The following is a 26,459-nucleotide window of genomic DNA, read 5'->3' on the forward strand; positions in this document are numbered from 1 at the left end:
GTGGGATTATCATTAAATATGGAAACACAGGTTGTACTCCCCACTATTTGGTTTCTAGAAATAAAGGCTTTAAAATAACAGCAGAGCAAATAGTCTTGTCCATATATAGAATGGTATGTCTCACATTTGCTCTAAATAATATATAGAATGGTATGTCTCACATTTGCTCTAAATATCCAACATATATAACATATATAACTATCTAACATAAATAACATATATAACGTATATATATCTAACATATATAACAATGGAATTTGAAGAACGGTCCCATGTTATATATGTTAGATCCCACAGGTATACCCTTGGGATAATGCCATATGGCATAGTATCTCTCAGCTGTAGGCTCTGTCATTCTGGTAATTGTTGGTCAGACAGGAAGAGTCCTAGGAACCTTTAGCTAAGGCTGGATCCCATTAGGAAACACAAGATTATTCTGTTTACCAACATTTGTCAAATTGAAGCACATTCTCCTTCATTGAGAAGAAGATTTCAGTAGACGTAAACAAATGATAACGATTGTCAGTAGAAGTTTAAACAAGACCCTGATTAATGTATTAGTGAGTAGTTGTTCCTTGTTAACAAGACATGAACTCAAAATCAGTCATTAGCTATGACATGTGTACGAATTCCCTCATGTATTTTTATGTAAATACTTTTCTTTGTTATGGAACCATTGGGTGTTCTTTATACAGTTTATATTGAATATGCAGAGTTTGATATAAAACTCTTTAGAGGCAAGAAACCAGACTATGCTCTTGATCATGTGCCTAATGCCATGTTTACTTTTGTTACTCCAAATATCCAAGCAAAACAGGTACGGTGCCACCTCTGGCAGCATAAATAGTCACAGTGAAAGTTTTGCTTCTCTTATTGCTATAAGGGAAGGTTTTGTTTGTTTGTTTGTTCTTAATATAAATCGTGGCCGGCAGAGTGGTCATGGCTATTGAAAGCCCGTCTCAAACCTGAAAATGTGCCCATGTGTCATCTACACAACAAGAATATTGACATGAGGCAGAGAGGAGGCCTGGAAGAAGCAAGTGCGGTTTTCCAGTCTTCATCAACAAAAGCAAACGCACACCACAGGACTAGGGACACCGGGGATTATGCAACCAATTATGACAGTTACCAAAAAGACATTGTGGCTTGTAAAATGTTAATTCACAGCAAAAACTGTGACTGTATAGAGAAAACAACCAAAGAATTTAGTGTAAGGCGGCTTGCTTGGCTCTAACTTTACAGAAGTGATGTGGACCTACATGGAACACTACAAATGAGATATGTATCTATAAAATGCTCAGCCCGCTGCTTCGCATTTGATAGGGACTGAGGAAAGGTAACCTCTCACCTGCGAGACTTCCTCGTGCATGACAAATCGCCTCAAAGTCTATAGGAGAAGTGCCTAGACTGGTGTTAGGTAGTCTGCATTTTCTTAATATTTACATTAGTTGCCTAATTATATTTGGGAGTTTTGGGGTTTGTTTAAAAAAATATAAATTAACTTATTTCCTTTTTCCTCCCTCCCCCAAGATATCGATGAGTGCTCCCTTCCGAACATCTGTGTCTTTGGAACTTGCCACAACCTCCCTGGCCTGTTCCGCTGTGAGTGTGAGATAGGCTATGAACTGGACAGGAGCGGCGGGAACTGCACAGGTAAGACCTCCGCTCGCATCAAAATCAGCTCCCTGGTGTTTCGGGGAACCCAGCTATTAGAGCCCCCCGGGACTATATGAGGGCAGTCACAGAGGACAAGAAAAGCAAGGGGGAAATGTTAAGAATCACAGAAACAGTTTCTCAGACCTGGAACTGATGGGAGGTGAGGATGCAGAGGAAAGAGTCGAAGACAATCGAAGGAGCAAAGTTTGTAGCCTTGAAATTGAGTTTGTGGCTACACAGGAATGTTCTAGGGGTGCTCCAGCTGTGCACCTTTCCAGACATTTCCTTTTTCTACTTGGGCACATTTTTGGAGAGTTTCCTTTTGAAGGTCATGTCCTGGGATCATGGGTTTTCTCCTTGTACTTTGTTGCAATACCCACCCTACTCCTTCCCACCTCTGCCCTGCCCGTGGTCACCAGAGTACCTGGTACACAGAGCTCAGCCGTTTTCTTGTTGAGCCAGGGACCCTCAGGGAACATCAGAAAAAGCTTAGAAAAGCTACGGGCACCCAGCAGACTGCCATGCGGTTCTCTTTGTCACTAAGACTTTGAAAGCCATTTACGTTTTCCCTTCCTAATTCACCCCTCTGTTCAAGGATATTGAAGAAACAACTTCTGTTCTATATGAGTTCAAATTTCAGAAAAAATCTGGTCCTTTCAACCACCTAAACAAAACATGACTCAGGGCTTTCAAGATCACCACCACCACCACCACCACCCTGCAAACGCTGTGGATGGAGTATTCCTCTCCAGCCACACATTCTTCCCTTGCTTTTCCTTAAAACTTCTATGCACCAGGCCGGGTCTCTTGCATGCCTCAGGAAGTCACCTCTCCATGGCACGTAGCCTCTCCTGAGTGGCTCAGATAAATATCAGCATCATTCTGTCTAACCTTCTTTCTGTTAGCCTGGCCCTGTCCATCCAAATGCACATGTAATTTGAACAAAAATGTCATCTGCAGTGCCACCAGCAGGAGGGTTGCCGGATTTAAGGGGAGGACCAAGGCAAAGGAGTCATCCCTCTTCTCTAGTCCCTCCTTACAGAAGCCATTCGTCTGTCCTTGAGTATTTCATGAGTGTTCAAAACAGACAAAAGGGATTGTACGGAGTGGAATTTGCCAAAACACATGTCCTAAATATCTGGAATTCTGTACATAGTTTTGGAATAGAAACTGAAAGGGAAATATTCCACTCAACATCGATGACGGGAGAGAGACTCCTTGCCGACTTCAGGGAACACGCTAAGCCTCATGCGTGTGTATCGGGGGAAGCAGCAAGAGCTGCTGCTCCTGAGGCTTTCCTGGGACATCTTGCCCCAATTTGATGAAATAACAAGCCACATATACTCAATATATTTTCTTAAAACCTGTGTCTGAATTTCTGGTTGACCGAGGTCACAACCATGTTCTGCCTTCATTTACCTTGACTGGAATATTTTTCCTAGTTCCAAAGTTGTGTTTTATCCCGATGACAAATTTGAATGGTAAATGTGTTGTGGGGGAAGAAGACCAAAAACTATGACATATTTCCTTCCTGAGGGGTTTGATTTCTGAAGTGGAGGACAGCATTTCTAGGTGTTGTTATAACTAGCAGCTTTAACATCCTTGTTTGGAGCTCTAGATTGGGTCCTGTTCTTTCATGGTGACGTCTGCCTGCACTGGCTCAGGTGATAAGTCCGCTGCTCACTGTTCGGTTTTAGATGTTAATGAATGCCTGGATCCAACCACGTGCATCAGTGGGAACTGTATCAACACTCCAGGCAGCTATACCTGTGACTGCCCACCTGATTTTGAGCTGAATCCAACTCGAGTTGGCTGTGTGGGTAAGACCTTAAAAACTTTTCAGGGAAGCATACTGTTTATTATTTTGAAAATAGCCCTAAACCTTCCATTCTCAAAGTTTGCAAAATGAATGATACAGAAATTTAAACATTTCCCAACTCTGCTTTATATTCAGGTGTCTTTTTCCATAGGAAAATTCTCAGTACTGTATGATATTCGTGGGCACTTTTTAGTTTCTTAGTAAAAGTAAATGATGGTTTTTTAATAGTTCCTGAAATGGGTTTGAATTTTCAGCACCGGTAGAAAGAATCTGCCTGATGCTTTTGTGTTTGTATATGGTAAATAGATACCCGCTCTGGAAATTGCTATTTGGATATTCGACCTCGAGGAGACAATGGAGATACAGCCTGCAGCAATGAAATTGGAGTTGGGGTTTCCAAAGCTTCCTGCTGCTGTTCTCTGGGTAAAGCCTGGGGTACTCCTTGTGAGATGTGCCCCGCTGTGAACACATGTAAGTGGACAACCTCCTATTGAGTATTATTTCAACTCCAGGCAGTTCTCCTTTCTAGATCAGAAGATAAACCTTTTCTACTCTTAGATCAGACTGAAGATCAGTCCTCTCAGCCGTGTGGAGGGGACCTTATTCCCAATTCAAGAGTCAGAAAGTATTCCTGGTTGGCTCGCACTGAAAGATCAGGTGGGGCAGGTAACATCTCACTTCTGTGTAAGTGAGAAGCAGATAGCATTACTTTAAAGATTTTCCAGACTAGGTTACTTGCACCGTGTTGCTTCCCTTCCAGGGACACACTGATTATCTCTCCTATTCTCATCTATTGACTAGTTTTGAAAGCTCTAGGCCAGACTCAGTGTCCCTGGGTTTGAAGAGAAGCGATTAGTTAAGTAACTAGGAAGTGGAAGATGATTCCATTTTTATGGTGTGGCTTGAAAGAGAGCTTTAGCATGTGATTTTAAGGACATACATACTATGTCTCCTAAAGATATAAAAGGCTTGTTATTTTTCCAAGTGGGCCCTGTATTATAATTCAGAATCAGATATAGCTTCTTTGGCAAAAGTCAGTGGCTACTGCTTATAGCGTATATTGGGATTGATAGGGATTCTTCTTTTGCTGAAGGGTCATTTATTCAATTCTTCTAAAAATATTTGTTGAGTACCTAAAGTGTGTACTTTGTATGTGCAAAGATGAATTAAAATAGATCCTGCCCTTCAGAAGAATACAGCATAGCTGGCAAATTATGACCTAAACATAAGTGCTATAATTCAAAATTCAAAATAGGTCTCAGAAAGAGCAGACACAGTGCTGTGTTGGTACAAACAGCACACCTGGTGCAAATTAGGACTCCACTACTTGTCACCCATGTAACCCTGGGCAAGTTCCTTAGCATTCATAAAATACTTCATAGGATTAAATGAAACCACTCATGCAGAGTACCCAGCAGAGGAGTGAGTGCTCAGCCGGCTCCTCCTTCTCTCTTCTCTTCAGAAAGGGAGGTCAGTTCTGCTTGGGAGAGGGTTGGGATTTTGCACATTTTCTAATTGAGCCTTCAAGAAGGTTGTGACATGAAAGAAGAAAAAAGTGTGGATGATTGGAGAAACAGGAGAACAAGTAAAAGAGGAGGACAGTTCATTTCATTGGTGTTAAAGGGGACAAACTAAGACACTTAATCGGGGGAGCCAGCTTTGTAGATTAATGATGAGTAGCAAAACAATAGATATGCACCCCACGCCAGATCTGGACCAGAATTAGAACTACAGTATGTACATGCAGGCATGTGTGCATATGATTTCAGGAAGCCAGGACAGGGATTAGCAGATCTGGAAAGACCATGATGATTACGAAAGAACTGATTGTATAGATCTTCACTGGGAAGATGCAGCAGGTTACAGATGTGCTTATTGACATGTCCTCTACGTATCCCCGTGCTGGCACATGGCACTGAACTAAATGTTTCTGGGTAAAATACTTGGATGAAAGAATTAATGGGGGAACCCAAGGACACTGTAGAAAGTTATTTTTGGAAACCAGGAGAATCAATACTGCCATCCATAGAAACAGAGGCGCAAGAAACGTCTCTAGTCATGAAGGAGAGAATTGGGATGGGAATCAACAGAGAACAGCTTTTTCTAAGAAAGCATTTTGGAAATAGGCCAAGTAAGATTATTAAGGGAAGCTGTAATTCCCGGAAAGTAAGGCTGAACAGAACATAAAAATGAAGATGAAGTTTTTAAGAAAATAAAAAGGGAAAGAAAATCTTAAAAACAGTGATGAAGATAAGGGATAAAATAGTCTGCATGCGTATAAGAACAGGGGAGTGGTGAGAGTTCAAGGACTAAGGACAGTGGCCTTGCACTGGGGACACATAAAAACCATTGGAGAATGGCAAGTGTACACAAAGGTGTTAACTTACTTTGGACAGGCAGAGTAACAACTAAAGATTCCCGAATATGAATAGTTTCAGATGGATATGTCAGTATTTCCCTTGAGGTTACTACTTGTAAAAGTCTTTAGATTCAAAGCAACTCAATTTGAATTTTTGTTTCAATAGCTGAGTACAAAATTCTTTGTCCTGGAGGGGAAGGTTTTCGACCAAATCCTATCACAGTTATATTGGAAGGTAATTGTGTTTCTTTTGTCTTAAAATGCATGCAATTTGAATTTCCTTGGGTTTGTTTACAATGCTGAAGGAATGCTTTTGTTTTGGTTTTGATAGATATTGATGAGTGCCAGGAGCTACCAGGGCTGTGCCAAGGGGGGAAATGTATCAACACCTTCGGGAGTTTCCAGTGCCGCTGTCCAACTGGCTACTACCTGAATGAAGATACACGAGTGTGTGATGGTAAATGGTCCTTGTAGGATGATGAAGTTTTTCAGATATCAAGAACTGACCTGCAAAACCAGAATATGGTTACCAGGAAAACAGAATTTAGCTGTATAGCACAGTGGTCTAAACACAAGCATAGCCAGGTAAATATGTCACCCATGGCAGTTTGGAATAATGTTACTCAAAATATGTCATTTCTGGTAAGTCCTAAATCTCTCTCTTTTCCTGAGAAAAATAGACTCTTATTCTGCTGGACCATAGCCTCATTTATGCTTACAAAGGAGTTTTCTATGTTCTTCAGAAAAGCCATTTTTCATGAGAATGGCACAGGTCCCATTTCAGTGCTGCTTCTCTATTGGGGGAGTTCTGGGCCCACTTCTTTTTTTTTTTTTTTTTTTGGGGGGAGGACGGAGTTTCGCCTTGTTACCCAGGCTGGAGTGCAATGGCGCGATCTCGGCTCACCGCAACCTCCGCCTCCTGGGTTCAGGCAATTCTCCTGCCTCAGCCTCCTGAGTAGCTGGGATTACAGGCACGCGCCACCATGCCCAGCTAATTTTTTGTATTTTTAGTAGAGAGGGGGTTTCACCGTGTTGACCAGGATGGTCTCGATCTCTTGACCTCGTGATCCACCCGCCTCGGCCTCCCAAAGTGCTGGGATTACAGGCTTGAGCCACCGCGCCCGGCCCTGGGCCCACTTCTTATCATCCGTGCTCCTGCGTTCAAATGAGCTTCTCCTAGAAGGCGGCCCTTTGGCTTCATGCTGTGAGTGGTGGCCCTTGTTCACCCTGTGCCTCTGGAAAGTTGGAGAATATTAACCACTTCTGGGTTTGAGAGCACTCAGCCATGAGCCAGGGTGGGAGAGGTGGTTTTCATCTACATGCAGGAATCACATCACTGTTTAGGAAAGAGACCTCCTTGTGCTCTGCATAGGAAATGGCCCTTAGGGCTCTTTAAGTGGCTTATTAGCTCACCCAGACAATGGCAATGTCATTGAGTATTACATTGAACATCACAGTATATATGGCACAGCTCTAAGACTCATGGAGTTAACGAAGATTAGAATCAACTCCTTTGTTTGGAAATGAGGAGAGGATGTGAAATATGCTCCATGCCGCCTTACCAGTGCAGATTCATGAAGCCAGCTGTTCATGGCTTCCAGATACTGTATAATAGTCTATCATAGATTTGGTGAACATATGAAGTGTACTTGTTTTCCCAAGGTGTGTTTGAGATTTTAATTTCTCCATATTTCTACCTCTGCCTACCTTTGAGGATGTTATAGATTCATTTATTAGGAGACTCATTATTATATTTGATATGCCTGCATGTCAGAAGGCAAGAGTTCCTTTTCTTTTTTGTTTTTTGTTTGTTTTGAGATGGAGTCTCGCTCTGTTGCCCAGGCTGGAATGCAGTGGCACGATCTTGGCTCACTGCAGCCTTTGCATCCAGGATTCAAGCAATTCTCCTGCCTCAGCCTCCTGAGTAGAGTAGCTGGGACTACAGGTGTGCACCACCACGCCTAGCTAATTTTTGTATTTTTAGTAGAGGTGGAGTTTCACCATGTTGGCCAGGCGTATCTAGAACTCCTGCCCTCGAGTAATTCACCCACCTTGGCCTCCCAACGTGCTGGGATGACAGGCGTGAGCCACCATGCCCAGCCAAGAGTTCCTTTTCTAAAACCTTTCCTTAAAAGGCACACATTTGCAGAGAGAGAGGACACAGATGAATGAAATACCTATTTTTATCTTATTTCAAAATGCCCTATAGATTTTCTCCTCTGTTGTCAACATTCATGTTGACATTCAGTATCAGGCCATTCTAAAATGTGAAGTTCTGATGTTCATATACCACTTTCTCTTTGGATTACAGATGTGAATGAATGTGAGACTCCTGGAATCTGTGGTCCAGGGACATGTTACAACACCGTTGGCAACTACACCTGTATTTGTCCTCCAGATTACATGCAAGTGAATGGGGGAAATAATTGCATGGGTAAGTCCAAGCTTTTCTCAGTAATGCCCGTTTGGTTTCCATCCACAAAGAAGAAGAGAGCTTAGGTGATGTTACTCATCACACTGAGTGCTGACATCTCTTCACTGTCTTGGTAGGAGCCTCCTCCCCTATAAACCATAACTTGGCAGTTTTTCACCAGCATGGGTGGGTGGTTGGGAGTTTTCTCTAAAATGCAATGCTGGAAAATCCCAAACAAAAGTTAATAGTACTTCTTTTGTTTGACTTTTGGGTGTATCTTTGTACAATTATATTTACAGTACTGACCTACAGTATTAAAACAGCATGAGTCGGAAATGAGAAACTTACTGCCAAATGGCAGTAGAGAATTGTTACTAGGAGACTGGGCAGAGAGTCATTTAAAGTTTATTAGTGCTACAACTACATAGTGACTTAGTTCTGTGGCATGAATTATCAGGGAATACATTTCTCAAAGTCCTTTTTCCTGTGGCAGCATGAGTAGCTAGAAAGTAGTGTAAGAGCAAGTTTTTTTTGCCCTTATCAAAGTCAAGCTACAATACCACTCAGATCAACCTTGCTCATTGAGTATCCACTTAGAAATTTGTTGTGATTTCCCACATGGCCTCACCAGATATGAGAAGGAGTTTGTGCTACAGAAACTACTATGCTGACAACCAGACCTGTGATGGAGAACTGTTATTCAACATGACCAAGAAGATGTGCTGTTGTTCCTACAACATTGGCCGGGCCTGGAATAAGCCCTGTGAGCAGTGTCCCATCCCAAGTACAGGTGAGTTTTAGTTTCACCATTGCCAAAAATACAGGTTGAAAAATTACCTATGAATTGTTGGGGAAATCAGTCTTAGCGAAGGAAGCAAAGTTTGCATTGTTTAACTTTACAGGGAAGAAAATGGCTCACAAAGGCAAATATTTAAATTCACAGTTGATGCTGGTCATTCGAGCCAAACATTGAGTCACAGAATATGTATTCTAATTTATACCCTAATACGTAACCAGACTTGTAAACTCAGCATATCACAAAATTATAAACTATAAACAATGTTCTCATTGTAACTGAAGTCTTACGTAACTAAAAGACTGGAAACATTAGACAAACCAATGTGACAATAAGAGAAACATAATTCCTTTTGTTTTTACTTATTTAAAGCTAAACTTGTTCCAAAGAGAATTAAAGGCAGCCTACAAAGATGTAAATGTAAAATAAGAAATAAGCATAAGGCAAATGGCAAACAAGAATAAGAAAGGCAGAGCCAGGAGCAGGACTGATACACAGAATCCAAGCTGGGAATTCCTACACACTTGTCTGAAATAAGCAGTAACTTTAGCCCCAAACTTTCTAGCAGTCCTATGAAAAGGGAGATGTGATCAGGTTCAAAATTTTCAATGACTGTAAAGAACACTCAAAAGCAAAGTGCAACTTTTTTTTCATACTGAGATCCAAGATAAATTTTTTCTTATATTCTCACAAAGAAAGAAACTAAATGTTACTTGTCTTTAAAAAAAAAAAAAAAAGGCTAATTTACATCCTTTGTGTGAATGAAGTGAAGGCATTAGTGTACTGTTCTTATATCATATGGTATATACTCTGCACTATGTATATGATGATGACATCATTTGCCAAGATTATGATTTGGGTTATTTGAAATTATTATGCAAGGTTTATTAATTAACTTAAATTATTATTTGGATTAATTAAAATTATTATGAAATTATTATTGATTAGGGTGTGCTATAAAGGGAATCCTACCCTATTTTCCACAGTGATATGTAAAATATTAAATCTGTTGTTTGGGACTACCTAACATTGCATGCAACAGAAAATTCTTTTTTAGAAAAATATATTATTCCATCCATTGTTTATACCAGAAATAATATAATAACCACCACTTAGAATTCCTAATTTGCCTCCACGCTGTAAAATGTGTCTAGGCCAGGGCTTGGCAAAATGCAATCCATGGGCCAAATCCATCCCCCCACCTACTTCTGAAAGACCTGCAAGCTAAAAATGATTTCTACATTTTAAATGGCTGGAAAAAGTCAGGAGAATAGTATCTTATAAAATGAAAGTTACATGAACTTCAGAGTTTGTTGGCCATAAATAAAACTTTATTAGAACACAGCCACACTAATTTATTTTCATATCGTCTACTGCTGCTTTTATGGCAGTGTTAAATAGTTTTGACTGACTGTACAGCCTCTAAATCCTGAGATATTTACTCTCTGGCCTGTTATTAAAAAGTTTGCTGGCCGGGCGCGGTGGCTCACGCCTGTAATCCCAGCACTTTGGGAGGCCGAGGCGGGTGGATCACGAGGTCAAGAGATCGAGACCATCCTGGTCAACATGGTGAAACCCCGTCTCTACTAAAAACTACAAAAAAATTAGCTGGGCATGGTGGCGTGTGCCTGTAATCCCAGCTACTCAGGAGGCTGAGGCAGGAGAATTGCCTGACCCCGGGAGGCGGAGGTTGCGGTGAGCCGAGATCGCGCCATTGCACTCCAGCCCGGGGAAAAAAGAAAAAACCACCTCCTCAAAAAAAAAAAAAAAAAAAAAGTTTGCTGACCCTTGATCTTGAACAATGGTCTTTAAAACTTTAGATGATACTTACTACTTGCCTATTGGTAAAAAATCTGGAGCTTATATATACCTGGTGTGCATTTACATGTAAAAGTCTATGTGTATATGTATGTGTATGTGTATTTGTTTTCAATTCTATTGAAAAATGCACTTATTATTTTCCTGAACTGTTCTAATATAAAATATACACAAAAATTTTTTTTTAAAGATTAGATTTTCCAAAGATAGAAGTCCTAGTATTTTCTTTTTTATCCTAATGGATTATTGCATATTCCTCTGAAGACCACTTTGGAAACCCTCAATATAGACTAACATTTACTTTCAGAAATGATTGCCTGAGTTGTCAATATCTGTATTCTCTTATGTAAAATGCAAGATTTCTCCTTGATGTTGGATATTCACCAAATCCAGTCATGGCTTTTCATTAGCTGTGAAATCTATACATATTTTAGGAGTCTCTGTCATTTCTTTGGATGGCCAATGTCAGCTGGCATTATGGTTTTAGAAGTCAGCACTCTTAGATTAAGAAAATGAAAGGAGAATAACATGCTATATTTTGATTAAAATGCTTCCAGAAATCTTTTACTGATTCTCACTGCACGTGACCAATAAGGCAATGGCCATCTTAGCTTAGATTGATACCATACCTTACCAGCTACAGTTATGATCTACAATCTCACAGTTAGAAGGGACTGCCGATAGATTTTAGTTCATCCTTTATTATCTGTTAAATTTGATTTATTCAAGTGAGAGGAAGACAGAGACAGACAGAAAAGGAGAGAGGGGGAGGGAGAGAATTTGACAGAGCTGTACCAAATGAAATCCAGCTCAAAAAACTGAAAAAATGGTGAAGGTTGATTGATCCAAATTAATAGATTGGACATCAAGGACATGGCTGGATTTGCTTTGATCTCCCATAACCTACTGAGAAAATGGCTTTTGTACGTGTTCCTCAAACCCAGCTCTCTTAATGCAGACTAGGGAGAGGCACTTTTGCCAGTCCCTGAGTTCAGAGCTGAACATCATCTGTATTGAAATCCAAACTCCTACAGGCAAACTCAAGTGAATGAGTGGCATGTGACCTGGAGATCTCTACTCCTTCATTATCATGTCAACATGAGATTATTTTGTTTCCTCAATATTTGTCTTACAGGCAAGATTACATCTGTAGGAATTTTCAGATTTACTTTTTATTTTAAATTCTTCAAATTACAAACAAATACCTTTCAAGAATGCTTACAAAATAATTTTTTTCCGTTCAATTATTGTTCTTTTCTGATCATCCCATCCCAACTTTGTTTCATCACTGCAGATGAATTTGCTACACTGTGTGGAAGTCAAAGGCCAGGCTTTGTCATAGACATTTATACCGGTTTACCTGTTGGTGAGTCATGATGGCATTGTCACAACTTTCTGGGTTTTTGTTGCCTTTGTGTTAGCAAGAGGAGTACACCATTATTTTCCCAGTCCCTGTTTTTTCTTAGAAGAAAAAAAAATGTTAAACAATGCCTTTAATTTTATTGAAACACCGATTCTTAGTTTGAAACAAACTGTGCAAACACCCTGTGCAGCTCCACATAATTGGCAGCAGCATTTGTTGTTCATGATTAAGGGGACTGGAAAGCTTTTCACAAAATTACAATCAAGCGTAGTTAAACCAACCTTCGGCATCAACAAGGGGAGCGATTCTGGGAGTCGGGCCAGTTGACATTTGATTTGACTGTAATTCCCAATCCTTCCTTCTAAGACCAGGTTAAGTGACTTTTCACACCAATCCTTACATGTAGATTGTTTACCTAAAGCCCTTTCGTGGATCAATTTTATCTTACATGGAATCTTCTCAGGTCATCTGCTTTGAGAATTTCAGATGTGAAATGAAAATCTTTTCAGTCTGAGGCCCCGCCTGGTAACTGAAGCAGAGAACACAACATCGGTAGAGATGCTTGTGCAACATTCAGAAGTACTGCACAGCACCAGCCAATGCAGGCAATGCCCTTGTGGTTTGAAACCAAATAACATAAAAGTAGATGGAAAGCTGTTGCATTTTCTGAGTTTCTCCCTGGTCTGATTTATATGCATCCTTAGATGCCCTCTTAAGTCTGCACAGTTGTGTCTAGTAGCAAACATCACCACTTGCTTTATTCCACCTTATTCGTAATAAGTAAACTAAAATCCGCATCAGCCTTTCCAGTGACCTTGTTTAAGAAAACAAGAGTCTGGTCCAGCAATCAGCCTGGCTCCCTTAGTGCCAAATCCATATGGCTCCACAGTCTCATCAACATCCAAAGAAACTTCATGGTTTGGAAAGAAAAACTGCTAAATGACATTGGCATGGAACACCTGGCCCTAGATGCTTTGTTTTTCCCCTTCCCAAAACAGATCTTTTAATCTCCCTAGGATCTGTGATCAGAAGATAAGTGGTCTGTAATGGTAATGGTTCTCCATGGACCCGCCAGGCATGTACCCCAGCAAGACTACCCTCCAAGGTTGGCAGTAAGCAAAGACTAAAAACTACATTAGCGTCGTCCACTAGGAGAGCTGGATAGACTTCAAACATCATCTAGTCCAAATGCCTTGCTTCATATTTGAGGACGTAGAGGCCCAAAGAGGGGAAGGGACTCATCCAAGGCCACCCAGCTAACTAATAACAGAGCTGGGACCAGAAGACAGTCCTGACTCATGGCTTAGTTTGCCTCTAACTCTTGAAAACTAGAAATCGGATATTTAGCTCTATGGTTATTGTTACCAAATTCCACCATGACAAAATATTTAGATGATGAAGAACTTTGTTTTGTTTAAGCTTTATACTCTCCTTTTGGAAGATCTTATGATTCTTGGCATGTGGAGTCCATTCATACAGGGTTAAAACTATAGCATGTTTATTCATCTTGTCTTAAAATATAAAATTCTCCAAGTTGAAGTTCAAACAAAACCCTGACAAGAAAAAAATATATAATTTTTAATATATCCTTTTGCTATTTTATACCTAACAATGGCCAGAAATTTGACTCAGCCTGTTATTGTTAAGCTTGATAATATATCACTTATATTTAAAACAAATGAATATGATATTTCGTGTTTAACCCACACTGAAGGAATGGCATCTGAATTTGTTTTGTTTGTTTGCGATACACGGTTGTGATGTAACTTTACATGGCCTTTTCATGACATGAATGACGAAGGTGTGAAAGAGCTAAAGACATAATTGCCTGTATTCAAAATGGCAGTGTGCCCTTTGAGATTCTAAGCTGTTTCTTGTCATTAAATAGGTCAATTTTGCCTTCACACAAAATCAAGTCCTTTTTTAAAAAGGATCTAAAATAAATCTCTGACAACAAATTTTTCCTTTGAAACAGATTGAGTGTCATTCTTCTAAAATTGCAGCAGCTCTTATAGGCTCCACTTCAGTCTATGAGCATCTTCTTACAAAGTATGCAAACAAAGTATGTACCTTGCAGAGGCTCCTGACTATAATAAGTAAACAAAGTATCTCAACAACAGTTATAGAAACTAGTGAATTGGAAGACCAAGGCTTTACATACCTCCCACCTGAGGTGTTTCACCTGCCAAGGGGCTGAAGGAAGGCCTTCGGAGATAACAAAGGTGTTGATGACAGTTCTGTGAAGATTGTATTTGGGCGATGTAGGAAATCACCCTAATACAGTCTTCCCTGGTATGATAAGGGAGGCAGGATGGCCTGTTAACTGAGTCCTGGTGTCAAATCCTGACTCTGCCTCTCATTGGCTGCTTGGTATTTGGCAGGTTATATCCTCAGGTTATATCACTTGCATCATCTCTTCGGATAGTCAGAGTACCAAGACCATCTCATAGGGTGGCTGTGATAATTCAGCAGATAAATACAGGTTGAATGCTTGAGAAACATACCAGTCATGCAGCAAATGAGATTCTGTTAATATTAATACTATTACCATTATTATTACTATTACTACTCTTATCCTAGAGGGCAATTCAGTGGTCAGGAGTTCAGAGTAGGTAAGACAGAGATGGGATCACTCCAGGCTGGTGATGTGGCCAGGCTGGCGAGGTGCCCACAGCCTCTCTCCACAGTTGGCCAGCCCTGCCTTAGCAGCCTGGGTCCTGGCCATATTCTCACTCTTGGTCCTGTTTTGGTGCTCACCAACACGCTGCCAGACACTTGCTTTCAACTGAACAAATTTGAATTGAGCATTTACTACCTGTCATGTAGAGTGCTGAGCACCCATAACACAGTGATGGGGCAGCCAGCCCCAGCTCCCAGCCTTAGGAAGCTCACAGTCTAATATGACAGTTCTTCCTTGGTGCTGACGTGCCTTCATTGTCAGCCTTGCCCCAGCTGTCATTCCCACACCTGACTTACCTCCTTTCTAAAGCCACATGAAGTAGGAAGGGGGTGTTTAACTGGAATTTGAAAGATTAGAGTTCCATATAACCATGCACTCCTCTGTGGTTCTTTACCAGCTCACCTTTTCATTTTCCCTAAATACAGGTACACTTGGGTAGAGAGGCTGTTTACTCTTGGCTGTCCCTTCTATTCTGTTCATCTAGTGTATCTACATACAAAGATGTCTCCTACAAAATTGACATTCTGAAACAAAACTCAAAAGATAGATGTTCAATCCAGTTAGACTCATATGCCTTGAAAGTGGTTTAGTTATCTCAATTTGCTATTCATTGATGTCCCCTGTTGCCATCACTGCCACCCCAACACACACACACACTCACACACACACGCACTCTCACACTCACACACACACAAGCACTTTCCATCTTGTCTTACTGTGCATGGGGATCATGGGCTGTCCTGTCACTCACGAATGACCACTCTGTCTCTAGATATTGATGAGTGCCGGGAGATCCCAGGGGTCTGTGAAAATGGAGTTTGTATCAACATGGTTGGCAGCTTCCGATGTGAATGTCCAGTGGGATTCTTCTACAATGACAAGTTGTTGGTCTGTGAAGGTAAGTGGCATTGTGACTTTATCATATCCGGAAAAGAGCTAACTGATGAGCTACTTAATGATACACACTTGGTGAATTTCACAACATTGAAATTTCAGAAATGTGTTAAGCTCTAGAAATAGTAAAGGACATGGTGTAGAACAACATGAAATTTCATGCAAGAAAAAAAATTCCCTAACTTCCAGTGAAAAAACCAGGAGGCACATGCATTCCCAGCCCCCCTCCCCTAACGCACAATGTATTACTATTAGATTTCCCAGCTGATATGAATAAGCTTTGAGTTCCTGGGTGTGTCACATAGATCACTTTGTTTCACATTGCTTGAAAATCAACGTGAGTGGACAGTCATCCTAGTTGACTCTCAGAATCACTTCTCTTCCAGACAGAGACTTTGCAACTCCCAAGTGAAAACAAGTTTAATGCAAATATTCCAAATGCATGAGAGAATTCCAAATGGCAAGAACAGCAATTTGGTTTTATATGAAGAATGTTGGCATGCACATGTACTTTTTTCATTTTCAAATTACCTCCTGTTGCCATGTATATGTACTGTGATTCTGAGCATTCCTTATAGCACTTCATATTTTTTCCTACATCTGGGAAAGATAGTTCTTTTACATTTTAGCAAAAGGGACATTACTGGTTATTAAATATACCATGTGCCCCAGGATAGTTGGAATAATTTTCTATTTAATACTTAAACTTAGTTCCTCTAGCAGAGTTTTATTCATGTTAGATAGGGTTATTACCCCTTAGAGCACGTATTATGGCACATATGTCAACATTTCAATGTTAAAAAAAAAAACTTTTTTGTCTAAACTGAAGACAACTTATATACCAAGAGTAAAGTTACAGTCTTAACCACATACTTGTTAAGTTCCTCTTACCAGGCTTTCAGTTACTGTGGCCAAGTGGGCACATGTCCCTTACTCCGCCTGCTGTGTGGGTTAGTGGGAATGGGGTGATAGCCATTCATAGCCTTCCTAAGGAGATAGCCAATTCAGACCTTGGCCCCAGTCCCTGGGCTTTGGGAAGCCATCAAGGATCACGTACCTGGAGAGGAAGCATGGCTGTGGGAGAGGGAATCCACGACAGTGATCTTATAGTGCTCGAGTTGGCTGCCTCCCTCACAGCTGCACTTACCCCCTCTCAAACATGCTCAGCATGCCTGCCACCTGCTGTGGCATTTTCCTCTCCTCCCTCCCCTCAGAGTTCGCTTTGATGATTACTGTACCCAGGTACCTTTTAACCACTTATATTTGCTGAAGCAGCAGCTCTTGGCCAGAACCCATAGGCAAGACCACCCATGACTGCCAAGTCAACGTAGACCTTGCTAGATCCATGAGATTAAAAACATACAAGTGTACTAATGCAAGGCATTTGGCTGTCAGGGTAGCGTTCTGTGGATACTGAGATAACAACTTCTGATTTCTGTTTCACAGAATATCCGTCTTCAGGGTGAATGTTTAATCCAGGGTCAGCTGCTTCCCAGCATACTCTTAGCTCTTAGAATAGGAAAATGAAGGTGGAGTTCATACGTGCCTCAGCAACGCTGAAATTGGAATGGATTGCAGAGGTGATTTAGGGAGCTTCTAGCGTCTGCTGTCCCTGCAAGTAGCCGCATTATCAGATGCCGCGTCATAGAACTGCTTGCCTGTGACACTACTCAGTTTCTCCACTGGCACAATCTGCCCCCTGTGTTTTTATACTTCCTGAATTCAGAGCAGGGAAGCCCTGGTGAGTGAGGCAGTGCTGGGTCCCTTGTAACCCAAGGCAGGCACACATCTACTCTTGTGTCTGTTGCCCAGAAACCCACAATTCACCCACCTTAGACAGGAACCCCCCACTGACTGACTGACAGTCCCAAGGGTTTTCCATCACAGAACCACATCCAAGAGACATCAGCTGATATATTTGCCACCCCCTTGTAGAACTTCTTTGGCCGAGCCAACTTCTGTGTAAAAGCCCAGAACTGGTACTAAGGACCAACCCTCACCTTTGTTACAGGCCATCCCCTATACTGGACTAGCCTGAATTAGATTGTTCCACTGGAGCAAGGAAGAGGGAAACATGTATTTTGCCCCATGGCGTAGCCTAGACTTGCAGTAACTTTTTTTTTTTTTTGAGACGGAGTTTCACTCTTGTTACCCAGGCTGGAGTGCAATGGTGCGATCTCGGCTCACCGCAACCTCGGTCTCCTGGGTTCAGGCAATTCTCCTGCCTCAGCTTCCTGAGTTGCTGGGATTACAGGCACGCAGCACCATGCCCAGCTAATTTTTTGTATTTTTAGTAGAGACGGGGTTTCACCATGTTGACCAGGATGGTCTTGATCTCTTGACCTTGTGATCCACCCGCCTCGGCCTCCCAAAGTGCTGGGATTACAGGCTTGAGCCACCGCGCGCCCAGCAGACTTGCAGTAACTTTTGTAATGCCACGATTTTGAACTATATTAGGTATCTGGATTTTTTTTTTTTTTGAAGTAAACAACCCCTAAGCAAAATCAAAGCTCTGGAGCACACAATGTCCATTATCCAAAATCTTTTCTGTTTTAATGAGAGTTGGTTTGTTTTCAGTATGGTAACTCCCATGTTAGGTTTTCTTGATTTGACTGCCTTGTGGCAGTAATTTGAGCAGGCGTCTCTACAGCCCTATACCTGAAAGCACTCTACAGACCAGGAGCAGCTGCATCAGCTGCGAGCTTATTAGAAATTCAGAATCTCGGGCCATTTCCCAGACATGCCAAGTCAGAATCTGCCTTTTAGCAAGATCCCAAGTGATTCATGTGGACTTTAAAATTGGAGATGTTCTGCTGCTGCAGCCTTTCAGACAATAGCACCCTTAATGAAACATAAAATCCAGAGCTTTGAGGAAATTCAAGGCTTCTTAGGAGATTAATCTATACCCATGTCAAGTGCTGGCCCTAGCAGCCAAATTCCGTGACTTTTTGTTAGACATGGGTATCATTAGAGTTCATATGTGGTCATAAATCAAGCACTTGCATTTATAAATATTACTGAAGTGGGAAAGTTTAGATAATGGGCTTTCAGTCTTCCTTTCTCTTTTTTTAAAAAATAGACTTTATTTTCTCATATAGTTTTAGATTCACAGCAATATTGAGAAGACACAGGAATTTATCATATATTCACTACCCCTCCACAGACGCAGTCTCCCCCACTATCAGCATCCCCCACCAGAGGGGTGCATTTGTTACAACTGAATCTCCGTTGACATCACTGTCACCCAGAGTCCACTCCGATGATTTACATTAGAGGTCACTGTTGGTGTTGTATATCCTGTGGGTTTGGAAAAATTTATGACATGTGTCTGCCATTCCATAACTACTCATAGAATAATTTCACTGCCCAAAAAATTATCTGTGCTTCTCCTGTTTATCCCCTACTCTCTGCTAGCCCCTGGCAACCAGTGATTTTTTTTTTTTTTTTTTACTGTCTCCATAGTTTTGCCTTTTCCAGAAGGTTATATAGTTGGAATCATACATTATGAAGCCTTTCCAGATTGGCTTCTGATTCACTTAGTAATATGCATTTAATTTTCTTTCTTTTTCTTTTTTTGGACACAGAGTTTTGCTCTTGTTGCCCAGGCTGGAGTGCAATGGTGTGATCTTGGCCCACTGCAACCTCTACCTTCCAGGCTCGAGCTGTTCTCCTGCCTCAGCTTCCCAAGTCACTGGGATTACAGGCTCCTGCCACCATGCCCAGCTAATTTTGTATTTTTACTAGAGATGGGATTTCACCACGCTGGTTAGGTTGGTCTCAAACTCCTGACCTCAGGTGATCCATCTGCCTTGGCCTCCCAAAGTACTGGGATTATAGGTGTGAGCCCACCATGCCCGGCCGTATTTAATTTTCTTCCATGCCTTTTCATGGCTTGATGGCTCATTTCTTTTTAGTGCTAAGTAACATTCCATTGTCTGAATGTACCACAGTTTGTTTATTCATTCACCTATTGAAGGACGTCTGGGTTGCTTCCAAATTCTGGCAACGAATAAAGCTGCTGTACACATCTGTGTTGTCTTTTCAATAGAAAAGATCAAAATGAAATATAAATTCGTTTTCATCTGAGAGGCTTTGTTTACTGGACACCAGATTCTGTTCTCCTTCGAATTCAGTTCTCTTCTGCTCGTAGATATTGATGAGTGTCAGAACGGCCCAGTGTGCCAGCGCAATGCCGAATGCATCAACACTGCGGGCAGCTACCGCTGCGACTGTAAGCCCGGCTACCGCTTCACTTCGACGGGACAGTGCAATGGTATGTAGTGCCCCCCAGGCTGGATGTGCCCACCCACAAGTTTGTCTTCATAAAGCTTCAGATATCTGGGTTTCTTTTCAGATAGTTAAGCTGAAGAAAATGTGAGTTAAGATTTAGATTATTGAACTCTAATAACTAAATTGGAAAAAGGGATATTTTCAAAATGTCTAAACACTTAGCTTTTTAATCCCCTTTCTAGAGGAGCTGTTTTCAAACAGGAAGTCAATCATTTCCGTAAATAGATTTCATATCTTCCTGTCTGCTGCCCTGCCTGCAGACACTCAACCCTATACGTTACACACACATACAGAATCATGCATACATACACTCCCCTAAGCAACATTTAGGACCAAATGATTTTTTTTTTCTCACACAGAATCCCTCTCAGAAAGGTGAGGTTTTCGCCATTTTGGCTACATATCCCAAATCTAGACAGTGAAGCTCTCCTGAGCTGAGTCAGATTAATCTGCATAAACAGAACAAAACCATTGCTTTTCTTCTCAGTCATCTTACAGGGAAAGAATCACTCACTGAAGGCTGCAAAAGTCAACAACTTTTATTAGCTGTTTATTACCATGTCCCCTAGAGGTTAGATTTTTTGTTGTTCACTTTTGTCAGGGATGTGATAGAAATAAGAAGCGTGGTGAATTATCAACCTCAGTGCATGGTGAAGTTATTCAGCATCTGGTGGTATCTTGTAGCCAGTGATATAAAAATTTGAAAGACTAGCATTTCATCCCAGTAGCAAAACAATACCTCAGAATGATTTTCCTGTAAGTTTTTAAGTAATTCTGAACCATTGTATATTTAGAAAAAAATCAGTGTATATTTAGCAAAGCAAATCATTGTATCTTAGGAAGAATGTGTTATTTTGCTCATGGTTCATTTCACAGGGGGTTTCCTGGATATTTTATGTATTTGTGAATGAAACAACACAGGGGAACGTGGTCAGGTTTTTCTTGGATTTCCTTACCTACCAGTGATTAAGTGGTAGGAAGTGCACTGTTCTCTTTAGGGTATTTTGCATTGTTTTATGAGACCTTGGTGGGAAGAGGGTGTAATAGCCAAACAAAAAATCACATTGAGAATCAAGACTTGTTTTGTTGAGTTCAAAGGAACATGTGTAAGTATTTAGCATTTTGTCAACAGAGCTGTTGCTATCCATGTATTAATACAGGACAGGAAAAGTGGGGACGTCTCTGATATGAACCACAATACCCTAGTGAAACCTGGCATTAATACCACTTCCCTGCATTTTGCTCGTAATTTATATTTCCTTAGAAATGGATGAAGTAATTCCAGTCAAAATAAAGAATTGCTGATAATATAGAATGAGTCATTTCATACCATTTCACACTCAGGTAAGAAGTGGGACAGAGCCGTTACTAGATCAAGATAAGACATTCAGCCATAACCTGCTGGGCTGGAGCCCTTTACTGTTTTCTTGTAGAAGACTAACATACATTAAATGCACCCAGCTGTAAGTGTTGCGTATATTTGCAGCCAAAAGCTTGATTTCCTTTATTCATTGAAAACCTCAGAAGAAAGGGAATGAACTTCAGTTTTGCAGCCATTCAGCCAGATAGGTTGAAGACTTCATTCTAGAAATGTCTTTATTTATGTCTTACTTTTAAAATACCTTTAAATGCTATTCTACACTTAGCATTTTTTTCAGGCATGCTGCGAAGTACTCCTTTTTACCTCTGTTTAAAATGAAAATAACTAAAACTTTCTCTTCATCACGAGATCTTTATTTGAATGCATAAGCACATTATTTCAAACCCCAAATCACAGCTGGCCATAGCACCCATATCATTGCTGAGAGAGCTGAGAGAACAATTAGATATCTGAGCTCAGGATGGTAGTCTGATAGCAAAAACTGGATAGTTAGAGCAAATGCAACCCCCTTCTGAAATGTCTTGCCCACCTAAAGACAAGTAACAGTTTCTTCCCAGCTACTTCCTCATAGTGTCCTCTGTCTGCTGACTGTTTGGGTTTCTTTCCACAGTAGCCTGTTTAAACCTCCTATCCCACCCTCAAATATGATCTAAGAGTTCAAATTCTGGTGCTTATAGGAACCTAGATACCTACTCTAGTTTTACCTGTAGAACTCCAAAATACTCTCCATATTTCATTTTTCATATGAAAAATGAAGATGGCTTTATTTAAACCATCATGAAATAGGGCAGTAGATGAAAAGAAATTCCTAATTAGGGATCCCTTCCTAATACGATCCTAAGGCTCTCTATTTCCTTGTAGAACCCAGACATAAGACAGACCTTGTCCCCTGGATACTTCCAGATCCAGTACTACCTGAAGGTGCCAAAGTTTTGGGCCAGCTGTGGTAGGACCTGAGATACCTTCCTCAAGATCAAAAATCAATTTCCTCTTCCTATACTGGGAAACAGTCTATTCACTTTAAATTCATTTTCTCAAATGGGAATAATCATATTGTTAAATAGCATTTCTGCATAGGCTAGCAGTAGTTCCTAAGCTGCTGTATTCCGATTTCCCCTCATATTGATATATTCAACTTCACTTGGAATTTCTAAATGGTATGGTGATTCATCTACTAAATAGGAGTAGTCATAAAAATGGCAACCTGAATACATGAAATGGAGGAGATGTTCATTATTCTGGGATAGACAGGGTTGCTCTGTGCTGCAAAAAGTGTCCATTCATGATTACTATGTTCTGAGTAGACAAGGCAGGCAAACAGCAAGTCTGGAGTATTCAACTAAGAGCAGAATGCCGTGTACCCTACAGCATCTGCAGCAAAGATGGCACTCCATTTGCTTCCTTCTGTGGAAAATCAGAATGGCACAGTGCTCTTCAAAGCGCATTTACTCCAAACATAAAACTTAAAAAAATTACAGACATAAGTAGGCATATAATTCTGTCGCTTGTGAATTCATGCATTAAATTCTGCCCCTCAGATAATCAGATTTCAGGAAAGCAACAAAGATTCAGTTGATTATAAACATAATTTACAGCTTAAAGACTGGCAGAAGCAAGATGAGAGGGCTTCCTTTTGAATGGATGAGAATAAAAAGAGAGTATTCAGGTTGTCACATGCTAAGAGGAGCCCTGTGTGTACGTGAATACTTGGTGAAGATGGAATAAAAAGTTATAGGAACAAGACAAAACAAAGAGATGCAACTTGAACAGGGGGCCATGTGGGTTGTCCATCAAGAAAAACTTAATCTTAGCATGGGATTTTACTTTGATAGAAATTTCCAAAGGAAGCCATGAACTATCCATGACTTGAGGCACCAAATCTTAACTAGACAAAATACTTCCATTAATTCCACAGCCTCTGGTGCTGCGTAGGCAGATAATCAAACAGAAAATCCTCCCAGCTTGAATTGTTTTCCCCATTTTACTTCTAAGTTATAAATATTCATCTTTTAGAATATGTTTTGATTACTTCCCCTTGTTTTTTATTGTGTCATATATTGTTAACATACTCTGAATATGCCTGGTAAATGAGAGTAAGTTTTAATCCATTTTGATGCAAAAAAAAAAAAAATATATATATATATATATATGTCTGTCACACTAACTTAGTTTAGAGCTAGGATTACTCTTGAGAACAATAGCTAGAAGTAAGTTATTCAGTTATGGTGCGTCTTCTAAGTTCTCACTTAAGATGCTTTTTATTTACAGATCGTAATGAATGTCAAGAAATCCCCAACATATGCAGTCATGGGCAGTGCATTGACACGGTTGGAAGTTTTTATTGCATTTGCCACACTGGTTTTAAAACAAATGCTGACCAAACCATGTGCTTGGGTAAGTATGCAATTATTATTATGTTTTTTCATATGCTACTGAAAACTTCATTTGAATCTAAATATTGATAAAATTTAATACTAAGCCTTTTAGTAGTATTTTTGCTATCTACAAAATAAAAACATGGGCAGGTATGCAGCAGTGATATCCTATTTAATCTTTGGCAATCTGAACATGATAAACTTCTTCCTTGTTCATTTGGCTGTCAATTTAGAAAACCTTGACTAAGGGATAAATTGAAAAAGACATTAATACAAAAAAATATTTTTTATTAATGTTAATAAGCTATGATTCGTGTGTAATGTTGATGTGGACTTCCTTTTGAGTTGAGCTTTTGAGTGTGAGATGAGCATTTTTTCCAGAGGGGTTTGTCTATAGTGTGTACCAGATCCTCAAAGGCAAATTTTTACATTTTATTAAGGCAAAGAAAAGTTATTCATTTTTCTAGAGGAAAAAGAGTTCAGGATTTTAAATCTCTTCCCTGATTTCTCTAGTGTCAGGATGTTGATTTAGAAAACTTCAGTGTATAATTATTCCTTTTCTCCTTTTCCTTCCTTTTTTTTTTTTTTTCTACTTTAAAGCAATACCATTAAATCTTTTGGGGACATTAACAACATGAATTAGATTCATGGCTGAAAGAACAGTTAATATGGTAATGTTTAAAATCCTTGACTTTGGCTGTAACTGGATTCATCCATTTGGGAATGTTCTCATAAAGTTGTATCTTCTCCAGAGTGATGACATGTTTTAAATGACAGGAGCATTGACAGCCCTGTTCATTACTGGGCAGCTAACCTGTGCAAAAACCATGATGACCCTGCCCAACTTTCTTTCTACTTCTCTCATCTGAATTTTCTGGAACCTCCTAACATAGAACCTCCCCTACCAAAGACCTTCACCAGTTTGGCTAAGAATTAATCAAGACAGAAATTCTTGATTGCTAGCAATGACTCAACTGGGTGTAGTCTTCAACCACACACACACAGACACATTAGAGTCCCTTTGGGTTAGCAATAGCTTCCTGATTCAGGAGTCACGGATAATTTACCTTCATGTCCAAAATGTGAAAAGAAAGGAAATCCCAGCTCTCTTCATTACATTCTGCCATTCTCTGTTGTTACCGTCCTCTCTCTCTCTCTCTCTCCCCCTTCATCCTTGTCCCTCCTCATGGTGCCTCATTCTTTCAAACCAGCAGTAACAACTTTCTTTCACTAAATATTTTTCTTCCTTCTTAATATAATGGCACCTACTCTTTATAAGAAACATGCCAGCTCCTGTGATAAGATGCAAGGACATATAAGATGTCAGAGTAGCTTTACAAAGTTGTCAGAGAAAAGCACAGACCAATCAAAAGGTGAACAAGAATGCAAGCATGTATGAGAAGAACGAATTAAGTGCCATCCCGTTGGGGTAGTTTAGAAGAGTGAGAGAAGCCATCATTGGTGGAAGTGGTCCTATGTGTTTAGGGACGTAGGGAAAAGGAAAAGTTGTCTGAAATGACAGGTGAGCTAGAAAGCCGAGTTATTTTGTTGCTGATTGTGGGGTAATGCCAGGTGAGTCACTGCTTTTTGGTAAATTGGAGTGAGAATCTTAAAGGTTGAAGTTTGCCAAAGGTGGCAACACCTCGAGACCCAGATGCACACAGAGTTTTTTCCATTTTCAAGTGAAAATATTTGAGAAAAGTGGCAAGGGTGGAGAATTCTAGAAGTAAATAGAATAATTCTTGTTCAGGTCTCATGTCCTTAGCTTGCCTCCTTTCACTGGCCAACCAAGGAAACCGTTTATTCCCAAGGTTTAGAGTTTGCCTCTGCATGGTTTCTTGCAGGGATGACTGCTGCTAGAGCTGATACCAACATCCAGAAGTTCTCAGCCTACAGATGAGGCTTTCTGAACCCTAAAATGCTCTTTAGCCACTGTAACCATGTAACCACTTTTTCTATTTATAATATGTTTCTTTATGGCTTTTCTTCCTACTAGACATAAATGAATGTGAAAGAGATGCCTGTGGGAATGGAACTTGCCGGAACACAATTGGTTCCTTCAACTGCCGCTGCAATCATGGTTTCATCTTGTCTCACAACAATGACTGCATAGGTGCGTGTGCAAAAGTGTGCATCAGCAAAGCAAGTCAGTTTTATATGTGTTCTTTGTAATTAGCATCATCTCTAGTGCTCTAGCTGTCTTTCAAAAATATATGCTATCTTATGCATAACAATTGGTAACAGGACTTGTCTCTCCTTATCCTTGAAGGATACTTTCTGAGACCTCCTGCGGATGTCTAAAACCACAGATAGTACTGAACCCTTTATATGTCATGTTTTTTTCTATACATACATACCTAGACAAAAGTTTAATTTATAAATTAGGCATGGTAAGAGATTAACATCAATGACTAATAAGAAAATAGAACAATTATAAGAATATACTGTAATAAAAGTTATGTGAATGTATTTTCTTGCTCTCCATCTCTCTCTCTCTCTCAAAATATTTTATTGTGCTATACTCACCTGTTTTGGGATCACTGTTGACCTTGGGTAACTGAACCCCCAGAAAGCAAAACCATAGATAAGGGGGAACCACTGTAACTATATTCATT

At 40.3% G+C, this 26,459-nt stretch overlaps 1 protein-coding gene across 4 annotated transcripts in view; it reads left to right on the forward strand.

Annotated features, from left to right (window-relative positions):
• Nucleotides 1-26,459, forward strand: part of FBN1 (fibrillin 1) — a 237,267-nt gene that overhangs the window by 174,520 nt on the left and 36,288 nt on the right. For all 4 annotated transcript variants that reach the window (XR_004274880.1, XM_032297522.1, XM_032297523.1 and 1 more), the window contains 12 exons: nucleotides 1,531-1,653; nucleotides 3,354-3,476; nucleotides 3,782-3,946; nucleotides 6,001-6,069; nucleotides 6,166-6,291; nucleotides 8,146-8,268; nucleotides 8,879-9,037; nucleotides 12,156-12,227; nucleotides 15,677-15,802; nucleotides 19,949-20,071; nucleotides 23,738-23,863; nucleotides 25,841-25,957. Coding sequence is in view for 3 of the 4 variants with exons in the window: in XM_032297522.1 (XP_032153413.1) it covers nucleotides 1,531-1,653; nucleotides 3,354-3,476; nucleotides 3,782-3,946; nucleotides 6,001-6,069; nucleotides 6,166-6,291; nucleotides 8,146-8,268; nucleotides 8,879-9,037; nucleotides 12,156-12,227; nucleotides 15,677-15,802; nucleotides 19,949-20,071; nucleotides 23,738-23,863; nucleotides 25,841-25,957 (1,452 nt within the window). In the remaining variant the exon portion in view is untranslated. The remainder of the gene's footprint in view (nucleotides 1-1,530; nucleotides 1,654-3,353; nucleotides 3,477-3,781; nucleotides 3,947-6,000; nucleotides 6,070-6,165; nucleotides 6,292-8,145; nucleotides 8,269-8,878; nucleotides 9,038-12,155; nucleotides 12,228-15,676; nucleotides 15,803-19,948; nucleotides 20,072-23,737; nucleotides 23,864-25,840; nucleotides 25,958-26,459) is intronic.

Source organism: Sapajus apella, unplaced genomic scaffold (genome assembly GCF_009761245.1).
Source record: "Sapajus apella isolate SASKATOON/1434 unplaced genomic scaffold, GSC_monkey_1.0 scaffold37, whole genome shotgun sequence".
Taxonomy (NCBI): Eukaryota; Metazoa; Chordata; class Mammalia; order Primates; family Cebidae; genus Sapajus; species Sapajus apella.